This window comes from Sturnus vulgaris, chromosome 16, assembly GCF_052056855.1.
Source record: "Sturnus vulgaris isolate bStuVul1 chromosome 16, bStuVul1.hap1, whole genome shotgun sequence".
NCBI classification, from domain to species: Eukaryota; Metazoa; Chordata; class Aves; order Passeriformes; family Sturnidae; genus Sturnus; species Sturnus vulgaris.
Window position 1 is genome coordinate 1,408,655 of NC_142258.1, and position 15,833 is coordinate 1,424,487.

At 53.5% G+C, this 15,833-nt stretch overlaps 1 protein-coding gene across 1 annotated transcript in view; it reads left to right on the plus strand.

The window, feature by feature from the left end:
* Positions 1-13,530, plus strand: part of HS3ST6 (heparan sulfate-glucosamine 3-sulfotransferase 6) — a 31,826-nt gene extending 18,296 nt beyond the window's left edge. Inside the window, exon 2 of the mRNA XM_014886376.2 lies at positions 12,221-13,530. Within this exon, the coding sequence (XP_014741862.1) occupies positions 12,221-12,839 (619 nt within the window). The 3' untranslated portion in view covers positions 12,840-13,530. The remainder of the gene's footprint in view (positions 1-12,220) is intronic.
* Positions 13,531-15,833: the final 2,303 nt, after the last annotated feature.

Sequence of the window (15,833 nt, forward strand, 5' to 3'; positions counted from 1 at the left end):
ATTTTCCAATCCCTGCAGGGATGGGGACTCCAGCCCTGCCCTGGGCAGCATTTCCATGCAGGAATTTTCCTTCCCTTCAGCCTGTCAGGCTGGCTCCAGCCCTGATTCCAGAGGGGCTGCCCAGGGATGCTGGGATCGATGTTCCCATCAGGTCAGGCTCCCCATCCATCATCCCTCTGCTCATCCATCACAGCCTCAAGTGTTGAATTAAGGATGGAGGGACTCTGGGACATGGGGAATGGATTCAGCCTCCTGGCTGCTGGAATTGCTGGAATTTTGGTTCACCAACCCACTCCCAGTGCTGTAGAAATAGAGAAGTGAATGTCCACGGTCCTGTGCTGGGCTCAGGGGGAGTGAGGAGCCCTTGGGAACACGGATTTCCTGATCCTGGAGTGTTTTCCTCATTGGGAACACGGATTTGGTTCATCTCAGGATGTTTTCCTCATTGGGAACATGGATTTCCCAACCCCAGGGTGTTTCTCTCTTTGGGAATATGGATTTGCCCATCCCAAGGTGTTTTCTTCATTGGGAACATGAATTTGGTTGATCCTGGGGTGTTTTCCTCATTGGGAATATTAATTTGGTTAATGCCAGGGTGTTTTCCTCATTGAGAACACGGATTTCCTGATTCCAAGGAATTTTCTTCACTGAGAACATGGATTTTCTGATTTTGGAGTGTTTTCCTCGTTGGGAACAGGGATTTGGATGATCCCAGGGCATTTTCTCATTGGGAACATGGATTTCCTGATTCCAAGGAATTTTCTTCATTGGGAACACGGATTTTCTGATCCTGGGTTGTTTTCCTCATTGGGAACAGGGATTTTCCCAATCCCAGGGTGTTTTCCACACTGGGAAGAGCTCACACCTGAGGCTGGGATGTGCTGGGACACTTCCTCATTGTTTTTCCCTGTGGAAAAGGCAGAGTGGGGACAAACCCTGGAGACTGGTGCTTCCCTGGGATGTGGGTCAGGATTTGGGATGGATATTTGATATTTGATGCCCCAGAGCTGGCAGAGCTCCAGGGAGGATTCTCCTGCTGGGGAACAGGCTGGGATGGGGGACAGGGACACCCCAAAGGGATTTTTGGGGTCTGTCCAACTTCTCCAGAGCAAATTCAGGTGCAGAGAGTGCATTTCTCTCCCCTCCACAAACCTTCCTGCAGAGACAGACTGGGAGCTGGGGAGCCTGAACTGGTGGGACTGGTGTGGACTGGGTCTGGCTGCTGGCTCTGGGCTGTGCTGGAATTGCCTCCCCCTGAGCCCTGGGCAGTGCTCGGGGTCCTGGCCACCACTCAGCTGCAGCTTTCCATGGAAATGAGCAGAAATTCCTGGTTTTGATCCTCCACCAGATCTGGCTGGAACGGGCTGGTGGGATCTGACAGGGCTGGGGAAGACGGGCAGACAGCTGGACAGACAGACAGACAGACAGAGTGTGTGATTGCCCAAGCCACACTTCCTTAGGAAACCAAGCTAAAAATAAGCAAAATCCAGTTATTTCCCACAAATAGCTCCAGTTGCCACAAACTGGAGTTTTCCAGAAAAAAAAAAAAAAGTTGTTTTGTTAGAGAATTCCCAGTTGTTCTGCTGGAGGGGATGGATGGAATTCCCAAATCCATCACCTGGGGCTCACCCAGAGCTCCAGGAGCTGCAGAAACATCGATGTCCTGGAATTCCAGAGCACTTTGCACCTTAAAGCCCATCCAGTGCCACCCTGCCAAGGACGGGGACACCTTGGGACACCTTCCACTGTCCCAGGGTGCTCCAAACTCTGCCCGACCCCTCCTGGGACATTCCTGAGCCTTCCCAACATCTCCACAGCTCCTTTTGCCATGACTGGAGGAACATATTTCCTTTTTTTTAATGCAGCAAAGTGCATAATCCACCCCTGGCTCCCTCCTGGTGGGAGATTTCCTTCTCCTGGGGACCAGCTGAGCCTGCTGTGAAGGGGAGGGGGCTCCCAGTAACATTCCCAAATCTCGGCTGGATTTGTGGGGTTTCTCCTTTCCCTCTGCAGGGAAGCCCTGCACACACCTGGGCAGTGGCTGAGCAGGTTGGTGGAGACCAGAAACATTTCCTCTGTGCCAAGGATCCTCTCCCAATTCCCTGCTCCTGGCTCCTGCCACTGGATGGGGTGGAAAGGAGAAGTTTGGGAATGGTGGCTCCCAGCCCTGCCATGCTGCAGGCAAAGCTCCTCACCAGGAAATGAGGATTTTTCTGATAGTAAAAAAAAAAAAAAAAAAAAAAGAGCTAAATTTGTTTCCCATCTTGCCTCAGGCTGGATTACAAATTTGACACAGATGGGGAATTTTTGTTGTTTCTGTGGAAAACTGGAGGCATTTACTTTTCCATCCCAATGAAAGCATCGGACCTGAGACAAACACCAAGAAATCCCAATTTGGGGTTTGGGAGGAGGGGGCACAGATGAGCTCCTCCAGCCTGGAGCCATCCTGAGCTGGGACACGTGTGGGATGTGTCTGTGAGAGCCAGAACCTGCTCTGGGGACAGGAGGTTTGGGGGGACATTTTCCCTGTGAGCCCCCAAAGGTGAGGAGGAGGATGAGCTGGAGGATGCAGGGTTTGGCTGATGGATGCTGGGGAGGGGGACAAGTTTGTTCTCACCTGGGAGCTTTTGGGGACCCAAAATCTTTGTGTTTGGAGATGCAGTGGTGGCTCCTTGCCCTGCTCAGCCTGGGAAGGTGGCAGTGAGGGCTGGGCAGCCCTGGCTCCACCCCTGTTGTGTCCTCGCAGGTGACTCCCGCGGGGCTCAGGGACGTTGTCACTTTTGGATGGATTAACCCGGGGCCAAGCTGGGGCTCTGCAGAGCTGCTGCCACTTCCAGGCCATCAGGTTCCTGCCAGGACGTGGCAGCAGCAGCTCCTCCATCACCTGCCCGAGCTGTCAAAGGCATTAGAGCAACTCTGGAGAAATGGGAATGCCTGGATCCTCTGTGCCTGGGCACACAACCCTGAGGCTGGGGGGGATCTTTTCTATTCCCTGCAAGTTGGTGGCGGGGTTCCTTGGCTGTGCAGGAGCAGGACGAGGGGGACAGCCAGGGGACAGCCAGCCCTGCCCAGGGTGGCCTTGCAGTGACCATCTGGAGAGCCTGGCTGTCCCTTCCCCGTGGCTCCGCCAGGGTCCGGGGCCACCCCATACTGAGATCAAATAAACACAAATACCCTGAAATTATTCATGGCTCTGGGGACTTGTCTGATGCCTCGTCAGCAGCTGCTGATCAAATCAGGGCAGCTGTCAATTGGCCGGCTCTGGCAGACATGTGTGGATTATTCCTCCTCCTCCTCCTCCTCCTCCTCTTTCCTTCCTTCCTCCCGCTGCTCCCGCACCTGCGGCAGGGCTGGGCAGGATGGATGGGCAGGAATTTTGGGGGTGCCCCTCGCCTTCACCCCCGGGGAATTTGGGACAAGGAGAGATGCCAGGGAGGGGATGTGGGTCCTGCCACCTGCGCTGTGCCCTGGTTAATTAGGCTGGGCTAATTAGCGGAGAGTTTGCGGCTCAGGGAGCGGCGCCCCTGGGCTGGGAGTGCCTCCAGCAGCGTCCCCTGGGATGTGGCAGCAAGGGATGGATGCGCTTGGAATGGTGGCGACAGGACAAGGGGAATGGCTTCACGGGGACAGGCAGGGTTGGCATATTTATGGAATTAATCCTTCCCTGGCACAGATTCCCAGAGAAGCCGTGGCTGCCCCTGCATCCCTGGAAGTTGGAGGAACCTGGGATGGTGGGAAGGGTTTCTTCCTTTTCCTTCTGCTCAGCCAAGCATCAGGAAGTGGAAGAATTCTTATTTCTGCTTCTGTGTAACTGTAAACCTGAAAACCCCAAGGATTTTTTTGTCGCCTTTTTATGCCTTTCCTGTGCTCTCCTCCATCAAGGTGGGAAACCAGGCAGGAGCAGCCTGTTGCTGTGAGGGGATAATTTAGTGAGAACTAATGAGTGTAATTTTTTAATTTGTAACTGAAAACAAAGGCGTTAGCCAGAGTGGTCTCAGGGATTTTTTTTCTGATTTTTTTTTTTAAAGAAGCCTTGGGATAGTCAGGGTTAGTGGGGTCCTCTTCCCTCCCCAGCAGCTCCAAGAGCAATTTCCCCTTATTTATTGGTGCTCCCAAGGATGCCAGTTCCCAGGGGGATAAAATCTGTCACCAGTGTCTGTATTTCAGGTTCAGAGGAGGGTAATTTGTGTTTCCCCTGCTCAGACAGCAGGTCAGGTCATAAAGCACCAGATCCACGGGGAGGGGAGAGGCTCTTTAAAGGCTGCCAGTGCTGAAAGGTGCAATAATCCAGCGGATTACTTGCCGGGGGAGCTGCAGGGAAATTTACTGCCTTGGAAAGGGATTATCCCAGCGCTGCTGCCAGCGCGGATTTTTCCTTTTCTTTCCTAAGAGGAAGGAAGCTTTTCATTGAATTCTCGCTGCTCCCCGCAGCTCTCACGGCTCGGAAGGGAAGAATTCATCCCGGGTTTTATCCCCATCTCCCCGCTCGGGTGGCAGAGGGAAACTGGAGCCTGGCTTGGAATTCGGGTGGAGTTTGCAGCGCCTTCAGTGAACAGGGGTCGGGTTTGCTCCAGAGGGATAAAACAGGAGGAGAAGGGATAAAACAGGATGAGGGATAACCAGGAGAAGGGATAAAGAGAAGGGAAAACCAGGATAAGAGATAAAGGGAAGAAGGGATAACCAGGAGGAGAAATAACCAGGAGAAGGAGGGATAAAGAGAAGGAATAACCAAAAGGAGAGATAACTAGGATGAGGGATAACCAGGAGGAGGAATGAAGAGAAAAAGGGAAAACCAGGAGAAGGAGGGATAAAGGGAAGAAGGGATAACCAGGAGGAGGAATAAAGAGGAGAAGGAATAAGCATGAGGAGGAGTAAAGGGAAGAAGGGAAAACCAGGAAGGATAAAGAGGAAGAGAAATAAAGAGGAGAAGGGATAACCAGGAGGAGGAATAAAGGGAAGAAGGGATAACCAGGAGGGATAAATGGTGTCCGGTGCAGCTCCAGCTGCAGGAACAGCCTTTCCACCGGCAGCCACGAGGGCTCCAACCCCGAGCATCCCCTCCTGCCAACGAGGGACCAAACCCAAGAGCTCCATCCCCCATCCCGAGCTCTGAACGGAGCTGGAGCAGCTTCCCAGGCTGGAGCTCGGGGCTACTCCAGCCCCGAGCTCCCGAATCCTCCAGGAGCCCCCGGGGGAGTTCGGGAGGGGTTGGTTTTGTTTGATTTCCTTCCCCTGGAAGGCAGCAGCGGGGGCTGGGGGCGGCCAAACCCTTTAATTGTGTGCAATGAAGGCTGACAGTGGCGAGGCACAGCCTTTAAAAGGGGTACTGAACCTTTAATTCCTGAATAAATCATCTCCAGTCTGTTGCTCCTTCATCTGCAAGCTGTTTGAGCGGGACACACGGGCACTGCTGGGAAGGGTCACGGGGAGATCAGAGCCCTCGATGGAGCCGGGTCACAGGCAGGACACCTGCCACCGTTTGTCCCCTCCGGGAATCAAAGGGGACAATTCCTAATTGCTGCCACGCTCAGGGGGCTCCATTGCAGAGGGATGGATGAGCTGGGAGTGGTCCCCCCCCCCTGGCAGCCCTGTCCTCACCGGGCACCTGCCCCAGCCCGGGGGCACTGCAGGGTGGGCACGTGCCAGCCCCCAGCCCCCATTGCCCGAGGGGTTTTTGGGGATTCAGTGCCCCGTCATGGTTGGGAACATTCCAACCCCCATTTTCTGAGGGGTTTTTAGGGATTCAGTGCCCCATCATGGTTGGGAACATTCCAGCCCCCATTTTCTGAGGGGTTTTTAGGGATTCGGTGCTCCATCATGACTGGGTACATTCCAACCCCATTTTCTGAGGGGTTTTTAGGGATTCTGTGCCCCACTACAGCTGGGCATATTCCAGCCCCGATTTTCTGGGGTTTTTTTTGGGATTCAGTGCCCCATCATGGTTGGGAACATTCCAGCCCCATTTCCTGAGGGGTTTTTAGGGATTCAGTGCCCTACTACAGCTGGGCATCTTCCAACCCCAATTTTCTGGGTTTTTCTGGGGGGATTCAGTGCCCCATCATGGTTGGGAACATTCCAACCCCCATTTTCTGAGGGGTTTTTTGGGCATTCATGGAGCTGTTCTATTTCCCACCTTTTTTCACCCAAGCAGTGACTTCAGCTGCATTTTTCACTCACAGTTACTCAAACTCCATCAGGGAGGAGTCCCTGGGTGCCCTTTTAGGGTCCCATGAGGGAGGAGGAGTCCCTGGGTGCCCTTTTTGGACCCCAGGAGGGACAGACCCAGCGGTGCTGGCTGTGAGGAGCTCCTGGCAGTGCCACTGGGGAGTCCAGGTGGCATTTTTGGGTTGACCCCATTTATTGCAGCTGCTCCACAGTGGAGAAGGGTGAGGAGGGATCATCCCAAACCACATTAAGAGACCAAAGAGCCACAGTGCAGGGAAGGAGCTGTGCCCTGCCTGGGGCTGATTCCTGCTCTCCATAATCCACCAAATTCACCCTTAACAGCCTGGCTGGAGTAACCATGCAAGGAAAAAACCCTCCAGGGCCTGGAGCTGCAGCCACGTGGGCAGGATGGCCACGGGAATTCTGGAAATGGTGCTGGAAATTCTGGGTTGTGGGAACTGGAGCGGGGTTGGGTGTTTTCCACACCTTCCTACCAGGAAATCTGGGGTACCAAGGGGTCGGGGAGATTTTTAGGATGGGAAGAGCAGCCGTGTTTGGCAGCCCTGGTTCTTGTGGGGGTTAATTAATTGCTGGGTGTTGGGTGACTGCCGAAAGCAGCCGTGCCGTTAGAAATGCAAATGTTGGCTCCATCCTCTCCCCTTGCCTCCTCTCCACATCTCCAGACCTGGATCCCATTTCCCAGCCCTTCCCTGAGCCCCCCCAGAGCTGCCTCCCCCCTGCTCTGCAGCCCCTCGGGGAGGGTTTGGGGGCTCAGGGACCAGCCTGGTGACACAACCCATCACATTTTCCTCCTCCTCTGAGACTTTTATCCACCTGAATCCCAACGTGTCCCCCGTGGTGTGGCGCTGGGAGAGCTCCAGGTTCCTTTGTGTGGGCTGGAGACCCCCCAGCCGTGGTTCTCTGTGGGATGAGGGGAAAATTTGGATCTTTGGGGGGGGGGGGGTGGGCAGGAGGAGCCCCTGGGGATGCTCCAGCTGGGAGCACGACCCGCCAAAACCCCCTCGCTGTTTCATGTATCAAACTGTAATTAGGAGCAAAGGGCAGAGGGGTGCAAAGCAGCATTAATAAATTATCTGCCTGCTTGTTAATTGACGTGTCTCAGTCAGCCCGTGGTGGAGCCCAGGGCTTGGCTCCCCTTCCAGGCGCATCCTTGCCTCGTTACTGCCCTCATTAGCATATTCAGGTCTCCCTGCTTAAAGCCAATTAGCTCCCGGCCAGGCCTGATTGGGGAGCCGCGGCCTCATTTGCACATTTTTGAATTGGTGAAAGAATCAAAAATAATGGAGGCAGCTCGGGGATGGGGAGCGCTGGGGGGGCTCTGCCGGCTGGGGGGCTCTGGCAGGACCTGCAGGGGAAAGGAGGGGGAACAGCTCGGTAATTAGGATCAAAAGGAGCGGGGGCTAATTTGGTCCCGGGCGGCTTGGGGAGTTCATCCTTCCCAGTTCATTTCATCCCTCCCAGTTCAGTTCAGACTTCCCAGTTCATCTCTCCCATCTCCTCCTTCCCAACTCAGCCTTCCCAGTTCACCCTTCCCATTTAATCCTTTCCAGTTCATCCTTCCCAGTTCAGTTTATCCTTCCCAGTCCATCCCTCCCAGTTCATCCTTCACATTTAATCCTTCCCAGTTCACCATTCCCAGTCCATCCCTCCCAGCTCAGCCATCCCTGCCCTGTGCTGATTCCTGTGGGAGAAGAGCTCAGGGCTGGCATGGGGGTGAGCCCCCCATGGGTGGGTGGGTGAGTGGGTGGCTGCCCACCCACCCTTTTTTGGGGGCTCTGCCCTGTCCCCCAGCAGTGGAAATCAGGGATATGGGGCTGGATCTGCCCTTCCCAACATCCCATCCCCCTCCCTGCCCTCTCCCACCTTTCCCCAGCAGAGGTGCTGCTGTTTGAGCTGCCTGCAGGGAAAACTTCTCTGTCTGGGACTTTGCAGAACTGGGTCCAGTTTGACAACTCCGTGGGGGCACAAAGGCAGCCTTGTCCCTTGTCCCTGGTCCCTGGTCCCTTGTCCCCGGTCCCTGATAAGCCCAGGCACGATTCACGTGCAGATCCGGGTGGTACCGGGTGTCTGCAGCCACGGGATAAATCTGTCCCGAGCCCTGGTCCCTCCCCCGCTTCCAAACTATTTTACATTTACACAAAAACCGCTTCTGTCCCCGTCCCCAGCCCTGTCCTGGCCCTCGGGGGGTGTCCCCTGTGCTGTTTTTGTCCCCAGTGTCCCCAGGTCCATCTCGGTGCCTTGACAGGGTGACTTTCTTTGCCCTGCAGAAAATTCTCAGCCGTGTCCCCCCCCCCCCCGGCAGAAATCCCTGCCTTTCACTGCTTTTGTCCAGGATTTTATTTTGTCAGGGTTCATTTTTTAAAAAATTAGTGATGGAGAGGGGATTTCCCTCCTTTTTTTTCTCATTTTGGTGATGGTATAGAACGTGCAAGCCCTGACCCCATAGCACCCATCACCCTGACCCTGTAGCACCCATTATCCTGACCCCATAGCACCCATAATTTCCACCTGTGGTTGATCTGGGGTTTTGGGCTCCCCCATCTCGCTCCCAGCACAGCCTGGGCTGTCTCCATGTGAGAGTTTCTGTCCTGCTCTCCTGCTTTGGGGTAGGACAGAGTTAATTCTCTCCTGCTTTGGGCTGGGACAGAGTTAATTTTTCTTCCCGGAGCTGCTGTGGGTGATAACTCAGGGATGCTTTGGGCTGGAGACTTATTTATCTCCTGAGAGTTCGTCCCCTGATCTCTCAGCTCGGTGCTGGGAGGAGTTCTGCTCCAAAAATCATCAGGAATCATGAACCAATTAACTCTGCAAAGTTATGTTGGCCCAGTTTTTGAAGTCTGCTTTGATTCCCTGCCTGCTGTGGCTGTTAATCACTATTTAATGCAGCTTTCTGCATTTTTATCATCATTTTATCTGCTGGAATTTATGGTGTGTTACCTTAACCGAGGAAGCATTTTCGTGTGTTGAATGTCTCCACATAGGAGACCCCTGCTCTGATGCCTCTCAAGTGCCAAGTTGTTTTATTAATTAAAAACAAAAAAAATTTATCAGCTTAATAGAGAGGTAAAAGGGTTTTATCCCTCCTCCTGGGCACTCAGACTCCTCTGGAAATCCCAATTCCTTCCAGGCTCCTCCACTGCCCGTGTCCTGTACCTGCAGGCACTGCTTGGCATTCCCACGGTGCTCTTTAAGGTCAGTAAGAATTAACTGTAAATTTAATTAAAGTTCCTAATGTTTGGGCTAAAGTGGGGCATAACAAAGCTGGCTCTGCTCTCTGCCAGTTTAAGCCAGATCTGGAGGGAGCTGGGTGTTATCAATAATTAACCAGGGTAATTTAGGGGAAGTGTTAGGGCGTTAATGAAAATGTGAAATGCATAATTACCCTGCGAGGAGCTGGAAGTGCTCGGGCTGCTGAGGAAGAGGAGGAGGAGGAGTTGAACAATTCGTGTTTGGAAGCTGCTGTTCCCAAAGGGATCCCGGGATGTCCCTGGGATGTCCCTGCACCCCATCCCAGCCACAGGAGCTGCTGCCCCGGCTGGGAGGCTTTAATTAAAACTTCTGTTAATTAGATTGCAGTTAAGCTGTGGATGGTGTGGCTGCCCTGAGGTCCCTCTGCAGGAGGAAAGGAGGGATAGGAGAGGTTTTCCAGAGGGGTTTTCCAGAGAGGTTTTCCAGAGGGGCTGTGCCTGCCCCATCCCTGGACGTGTCCAGGCTGCTTTAATGTCAACTCTCCAGGGTCTCCCATGCCCAGTTTGCTGTTGGTAATAAAACAATTTATTGCCCACCGAGGAGCAGGACTCAGCCCTGGCTGGGGTGGGGTGAGGATGAGGATGAGGAAGGAGCCGTTCAGGAATCCTGGAGGCATCCAAGGAAACACCACAGGGATGCCTCAGGAAACTGCCAGCCTGGAAAAAAAAAAAACCAACCCTGTGGCATTTTCTGACTGGGATGAAAATTGGGGATGCTTGGCTGGGAGGGAGCCCCAGCAGGAGGGAGGGTGGAGCTGTGCTGTGATCCCAATAAATCCCGATCCTTGGGGTTTTCCTTGGCTCTGGACCAGCACAGGGAGGGGACAGGGATGGGTCTAATCCCTGCTTGGGAAGGTGATTTTGGAGCTCTGCCAGTCGGCCTCTGGTAAATGCAATCATTTGGGGTGAGGAGGGGGGAAAAAAGAGCTGGAAAAGATGGGAAAAGCATCCGTGGGATTCGTGGATCCTTGAAGGGCATCCCACTGGTGCCAAACAGAGGGGCTGCCAGGTGAGGGCACAGGAATTGGCTCGAAAAACGCAAAAATTAAACTAAAAGTGGAGGGGAAAAGCCACAAATGGTTTCTGCCTCTCGTTTGGAGGAGGGAGCTGTGGGGACCCGGCTCACAAATGCTTTTAATAAAATGTTCTTTCCTGAGTCCAGGGGAAAAATCCCGGAAACCTCAAGCTTTTCCCATTACATAAGGAGCAGATGCTGCTGGGCAGAGCCGTGACTCCCCCAGCACAGCCCTGTCCCTGTCCCCAGCCGCTGTGGGGACCCGGATCCCTGGCAGGCACAACCCCAGCACTGGGATGGAATTCCCAGAAATTCTGTGGCTGCCCTTGGAAGTGTCCAAGGCCAGCTCGGATGGGGTTTGGAGCAGCCTGGGATGGTGGAAAATGTCCCTGCCCATGGCAGGGGGTGGCACTGGGTGATCTGGGACGTCCCTTCCCAAACATTCCCGGATTTTTTTTTATTTTTCCTGGAGGTGGAAGAGGAGGATGAGGAGGGCAGCGGGGCAGGTGCCTGTGCTGGTGGCAGGGAGGACCCGTTCTGTCACACGGGGTGACACGGCTGGGTAATTTCTGCGGCAATTAATGCCTCATTAAAGTGCACGAGGGAACAATCAGAGCAGTGAATTTTACGCGGCACAATGGCTGGGCCCTCAGGGTTTTTCTGCCTTTCTTTTGAAAAGGAAACAGTCTTTTTCTGGCTTTAACTGCTCCCTGTCTGGAGGCAGAGGGAGGAGGGAGCCTTGGTGGGCATCACCCCCGTGATGGGATTTTCCTCTGCAATCCCACGGGGGGAATTGGAACGTCCAGGACATGAAATCTGAACTGGGGACAGGGATGAAAACCAGCCCCGTCCCAAAATCTTGGCGTTGAGATGCCCATCACCCACTGACACCGGGGGGGGGGAGGAGAAGGCCAGGACGGATTTCAAGGGCTGGGAAGGGGCTCTGGGGGAATTCCAAGGGGGAAAAGCAGAGCCTGCAGGTGCCCTGTGGGTGCTGCTGGTGGGGCAGAGTGACAGCGAGCTCCTTCCAGGGACACAGGGAATGCTGAGATGGGCAGAGAGGCTGGAGCTGGGGGGCTCCAGGAAGGCTTTGGAAGGTGAGGGGGTGACCAGGGGGGTGTGACAAGGTGGGGGCAGCAGGGAAAGGGAAGATGTGGCTGCGCTTGGGAAGCCCCCGTCAGGAAAATTAATCCACAAAAACCATAGCTTTATGTCCAAAAAGGAGACAGAGGAGTAATTTTTGTTTTATTCGAATAAAGGGAGAGGCCATGGGACATTCTCCTGGCGTTTCTTGAATTTTTGGAGGATGCAGCCTCCTTTTTATCCCATCTGCATTTCCCTCTCTCTTTCCCCATGGGCTGAGGTATTTGAGAGGCACAGACTTCCCAAAACCCCTGATACCTGAGATTCCCCTCTAATGTACAACCCTCCCTTTTAATTTTTAATTCTTACAGAATTCATAGATTTTTCCCAATTGCTTCTTTCATCTTTTGATTCCCCATTTCATTTATCAGCAAACCTACAGTTTGTTTGTAAAGGGAAATGATATATTTTTTTTATTAATCAATCAGTGGAATCCTTCCCATTGTTCCTTTTATCTCTCAGTGCTGGTTTTACCCACCAGCAGACCCACAGCTCGTTTGGAAAGATCAATTCCATCATTCCCCTCATCCCTGAGCATTTCTGGCCGGGTTTTGGGGCTCGTTCTCACCCGTTGTGACATCGGGGGGGAGGGAGCAGCTGAGCCCTGACCGTGTCCCTCTGTCCTCAGGAGCCTGATGCCCCGGACCCTGGAGGGACAGATCACCATGGAGAAGACCCCGAGTTATTTTGTCACCAAGGAAGCCCCGAGGCGAATCCACAACATGTCCCGGGACACGAAACTGATCGTGGTGGTTCGGAACCCGGTGACCAGAGCCATCTCAGACTACACACAGACCCTCTCCAAAAACCCCTCCATCCCCAGCTTCCAGGCCCTGGCCTTCAAAAACCTCAGCACGGGACTGATCGACACGAGCTGGAGCGCGGTGAGGATCGGGATCTACGCCAAGCACCTGGATAATTGGCTGCAGTACTTCCCGCTCTCCAAATTCCTTTTTGTCAGCGGGGAGAGGCTGGTCAGCGATCCCGCGGGGGAGATGGGGCGTGTCCAGGACTTCCTGGGGCTCCAGAGGGTGGTGACGGACAAACATTTCTATTTTAATGAGACCAAGGGCTTTCCCTGCCTGAAGAAGCCGGAGGGGGGGAGCAAACCTCGCTGCCTGGGGAAATCCAAGGGGCGGCCGCATCCCAAAATCGACGGGCACGTGGTGCAGCGCCTGCGGGAGTTCTACAGACCCTTCAACATGAAGTTTTATCAGATGACAGGGCAGGATTTTGGGTGGGACTGAGCCCATCAGCAGGGCACCGTGCCGGGCTGGTACCTGGGCTGCCAGGACTGTGGTCCAAGGATGTCTGTGGTCATCGTGGCCCAGGGATCCAATGGTCACTGTGACCCAGGGATGTTCATGGTCATTGTGGTCAGAGATCCTCATGTCACTGATGTTCATGGTCACTGTGACCCAGAGATGTTCATGGTCACTGTGACCCAGGGATGCTCATGGTCACTGTGACCCAGGGATCCAATGGTCACTGTGACCCAGGGATGTTCATGGTCACTGTGACCCAGGGATCCCATGGTCACTGTGACCCAGAAATGTTCATGGTCATTGTGGTCCAGGGATGCTCATGGTCACTGTGACCCAGGGATCCCGTGGTCACTGTGACCCAGGGATCCCATGGTCACTGATGCTCACGGTCACTGTGGTCCAGAGATGCCCATGGCCACCCCACCAGCACCCTCCTCCCTTTGTTCTAATTTATATTGGACCTTTTCTGGCAAGAAACGGACTTTTCTGGAGTAGAGAGAAATATTTAAGAAATAAAACCACAGATGAGCCCTCTCCCCTCCCTGAGCAGATTAAATATTCTTCCATATAAACTTTGGTGATCTCCATGAACTGGGAATGTTCTGGGTGGCAGGTGGGAGTGTGAGTTTGTGTGCATGGATCCACCATCCCAAATAAAAACTTTGGAAATCTCTGGGGCAGGCAGGATTGGGGTTTTGCTGAACCGAGTTCTGAGGGTGACACAGTCCCTGGTAGCCAGGGGATGGCTGGGCAGCAAATCCCAGTCCTGGGAAATGTTTTATAGATGAAACAGATTCCATAGGGATTTCCCAGCTGGGAAAAAAAAATAAAAAATAAACAGCAGCAGTTCTGAATAAATGGCAGGAATTGGGGAGATGGAGTTGTGGATCACCTTCCCATGAAAAAGCAGGGCCTTTCTAACCCTCAGAAGGAAAATTCCAGCTTCTCCACAATTTGCCCCAAACTCTGCCCTTTCAGTTCAATAATCTCAATAGTTTTTCAAATCTGCAGCCATCGAGGGTCATCACGGGAGGCTGCAGAAATTACTTTAATCTCTCCTAACTAGTTTTCCCTTAATTAAAGATGGGGAAAACATTTAATTAACCTCTAAGATCTTATTAGTGACTTGTATTTGTCTCTTTAATGAGCTAATTATGAGTTTTGGAGGGCCCTCAGGCCCTGCATTATTTGTAAATTGGCTTTGGCTGTGGTTTCATCCATCGTGCAGCATCCCAAACGTGCATCCCAGAGCTGCCCATGCTGCTCAGGTGCCTCCTCCCCTCACTACGTGGCACGATGAGGGAAGCAGGTACCACTTCTGGGATGTACAATGAGCCTCATCCCTTTCCCTCCCTGCCCTGGGATAGTTTCACACCCACACCTGGTGTTTTATCCCACCCAGCTCTCCCTGCTCCCGGGTCCTGGCACCTCCCTTGTGCCCCTGCAGGTGAGGTTTGGTTCCTGTGCCATGCTTCAGGTGAGGTTTGGTTCCTGTTCATTCCCAGAACAAGTGACACGGGGCAGCCTTGAGGTGATGCTGGAGTGAAATGCCACTTTCTGTTGGAGAGGGGCCATCGAGGTGACAGTCCTGGGGACTTTGTGACCGGCAGAAAGTGGGATATGGCCAAGGAAGAGTGAGAGGAGACCAGACCAGGACTGGATGAAATCCCCAAATCCTCAGAGTGATGCAGCTGGGATGGGTTCAGCACCCCGTGCCAGTGTGGGGTCCCCCCAGCTCTGTGACCCTTGGCCATCAACCAGCAGAGCTGGGACGTGTTCAGCACCCCATTCCCAATTTAGGGTCCCCCAGCTGTGTCCCCCCCAGCTCTGTGACCCCCGGACATCAACAACAGAGGTGGGATGGGTTCAGCACCCCATGACCAGTGTGGGGGTCCCCCGGGTCCGTGTCCTCCAGCCCTGTGACCCCCGGGTCCGTGTCCGTGTCCCCCAGCCCTGTGACCCCCGGGTCCGTGTCCCCCCAGCCCTGTGACCCCCCCGGCCACCGCCCCACCGGGGCTGGGATGTCGGAGGGGCTGGAGCCCCTTGTCAGCCTCGCTGGCAGCTCCGCATGATGGACTGCGCTCTGCTTGTTTAGGTTTTGTTTCCAGCCACGACATTCGACCAAATTATTCTCCACCAAGGGCTTTAAAGTTTCCCAAGTGCCTGTGAAAGCCTGGAAACGCTGATAGTGATCCTATTTCTCAGCTGAGTGACTGCATTCAGCCCCAGCCATATTGATATGCAAAACGTTCGGGGTCCCGGCTCTAAAGATGGTTTCTGTCTGCCCTGTGAAAGGGAACCATACTTTTTTAAAGCCCGGCCCTTTCTAAAGCCGCACAATACCATATAGACTATGCCATTTAAAGCATCTGAAGCGACCCAAAATGTATTGAAAGCTCGCTTTGCAGACTCATTAAGACTACTCAATGGGTTCTGGCAAATACCGTGCCAGGGCTGACCGCACGGATTAAGACTTTTGAAGTGTTACACAAACCCCCTGCTTAAACTAATTGCTGCCCCGCAGCTCACGAGGTCAAGTATTTGTATTCATTGCCTCCGAGAGGTGCCACTTATGGCTCTGTCCAGGTGAAGTCTGCACTTCATTAGATCAAGACAATAAAAGCAGCTTTGGTAAGCAAGGGGATGAAATCTCCCGGCTCCTGCTCTGAGCCGAGCACGGGTTTAAGTCCACCTCGGTGGAGTTTGTGGTGCTTTCAAGAGCTCCAGTGGAGCGATGTGCTTCCAAAAAAAAAAAAAAAAAAAAAAAAGTGTTGCAGTGCAGGATGGTGATGACAGCAGCCCTGTCCCATTCGGGCTGTCGTGGAGGGTTCAGCCTGAGCAGAGATTTCTTGGAATTCTGAGTTCTCACTGAGCACTTCTCCACTGGGACATTGCATTCTCCAGGGTCATGGAATCCTGGAATGGTTTGGGTTGGAGGGATCTTAAAGCTCATCCAGTGCCACCTCTGCCATGGCA